Raw genomic sequence first — 2,184 nt, 5'->3', positions numbered from 1 at the left:
TGTTTTTCTCACCATGCATCTTGTGTCCCTGTGTCCAAAACGTACACAGAAAAGTCCTTTCAATATCTGAAAGAAATATGGTGCCCATATCATTTGCCAGTTTGAAACTGTTTTACGTTCAAAGACATGAAGTATAATTTCTGAGAGAAAACTTATATTCTTTAAAGACAATAATTTGCAATAATGGATAGAATTCAGGTCTAATAATCAGAAGCCTCACAGGAACTTTGGGCATAGATATAATCCCAGCAGACTATAGAAAAAATTTACATGCCCAGATGCAAGGGTAGAAAATCCATGACCTTGTCTGGTCTTGATAGAAGTAGTTCTTGTGTAGCTGAGCTGTGACAAATGAGTAAAATTAGATTGCTTACCTGAAAAGATACTTCAGTTACATGAGATTTCATCCTTCCTTATGAATCATGTCTTCAAGTAGTATTCTATTGCTCTTGTGGGAATCATTGTGAGCACAAAGCTGCATGGGAAGTTGTGGAGCTAACTCCCAATGGATTCATCTATACAATACTTCCATACCCAAGGCTCAGGGAACACTTTTGAAATTTGGATGGAAATATTGTAAGAGCAATAGGATCAGTGAGTTTGCTGTGAGATTCTTTTGCCTCCTAGTAACATCAGAAGATATACATGTAAAGTCTCACCAACATTACTAACCAAATATGAGCGGAACAGTGAGGACTCAAAGAGCATGCCAAACTTCGATTCTCCACAAAGGATTATAGACAACTGAGTAAACCTGGGAGCAGGAAAAGTGCTTCTTCCCAAGAGAGAACACACCAGTTTGGTTGCCCGTGGCCCAATGATCAGCTCTCAAAACATTCATACAAGTTTCATTATTTAGACTTAACAGTTTATATTTAGGAATATTCATGTATATACAAGTATAGATATGCATACTTTAACAAAGTAAAGAAAAATGAGGCCATGAATTTGAAGGAGAGTGAAGAGGTATATTGGAAGGATTTAAAGGGAAGAAAGGAAGGAAGAAATGCCTTAATTAAAATAAAATCTCACAAATAAATAGAAAAAAAGAAGTAGTTGCCTGGCCTCAATAACATCTACAGTTACCTATGAAAAGATCCTGTAAGGATTTATGTAATTTCTAGAAATGTATTATATCTGACAGTCCCTGTTATGGAGGGAAACATAACAAAGAAATTCTACATTGAACATGACAGAAATAAAAATAAAGTGCAACTCTTAGCGTGTTGTTGTTGTTTGTTGTCCAAAGAGCAGCATATTCCCTACAAATAAACCTGTACTGCCTTTCTCATCTGAGACATAAGAGGACCGCAGGCTGTAATAAGTCACCAAGTTGGCCAGACCTGCAGCTGCACTCAGTCATTGCTGATTTGCATGTGCCCAGAGTGTGCCCACTGGTCCTTCTTCATAGTCAGGTCACTCCTGTGCTGGAGTCAGCGTCACACAATCACAGCACAGACATGAGGGTCCCCACACAGTTCCTGGTGTTGCAGCTGCTCTGGCTCATAGGTAAGGAATTTTAATTTCTATGAAGAAATTTCCAAATGGCATTGGAAATTTATTCAGCTGACTCTGGTCAGTATTTCATTGTCTCTGTGGAAATCTTTTTGTAATAGAATTAGCTCTATACAAATTTATTCTCAATTTTCCAATCTCAGGTGCCAGATGTGACATCCAGATGACCCAGTCTCCAGCTTCCCTGTCTACATCTCTGGGAGAAAGTGTCACCATGACATGCCGGGCAAGTGAGAACATTTACAGTAATTTAGCATGGTATCAGCAGAAACCAGGGGGACCACCTAAGCTCCTGATCTATGATGCAAATAGTTTGGAAGATGGGGTCCCATCAAGGTTCAGTGGCAGTGGATCTGGCACACAGTATTCTCTCAAAATCAGCAGCCTGCAGTCTGAAGACGTGGCAATTTATTACTGTCAACAGTATTATGATTATCCTCCCACAGTGATACAAGTCATAACATAAACCCCCCAAGGAAGCAGAAGTATGTGGCCTGGCCGCCCCAGATGTTCCTCCTGGTGAGTCACCTCCTGAAACGGTTTCATGGATGTTATAGCATTTTTAACATAGCTCATAATGATTCTTTTTTTTTTGTAGAAGAGCCTAACCAGTCTTCTCTGTAATCTAATTATCATTCTTTCACTTCATCCCAAGCACTACAGCGTACC

The 2,184-nt window shown here is 39.4% G+C and overlaps 1 gene segment (V, D, J or C); it reads left to right on the top strand.

Moving 5' to 3' along the window:
* The first annotated feature begins 1,460 nt into the window (after window positions 1-1,460).
* On the top strand, window positions 1,461-1,981 carry LOC128099613 (immunoglobulin kappa variable 1D-13-like). The segment is given in 2 exon segments: window positions 1,461-1,509; window positions 1,659-1,981. Coding segments are annotated over 2 exon segments (372 nt in total).
* Window positions 1,982-2,184: the final 203 nt, after the last annotated feature.

Source organism: Peromyscus californicus, unplaced genomic scaffold (assembly GCF_007827085.1).
Source record: "Peromyscus californicus insignis strain IS unplaced genomic scaffold, ASM782708v3 Scaffold_6__1_contigs__length_162567912, whole genome shotgun sequence".
NCBI classification, from domain to species: domain Eukaryota; kingdom Metazoa; phylum Chordata; class Mammalia; order Rodentia; family Cricetidae; genus Peromyscus; species Peromyscus californicus.
The sequence above is the reverse complement of the archived record's forward strand: the minus strand, read 5'-3'. Positions and strand labels throughout refer to the sequence as shown.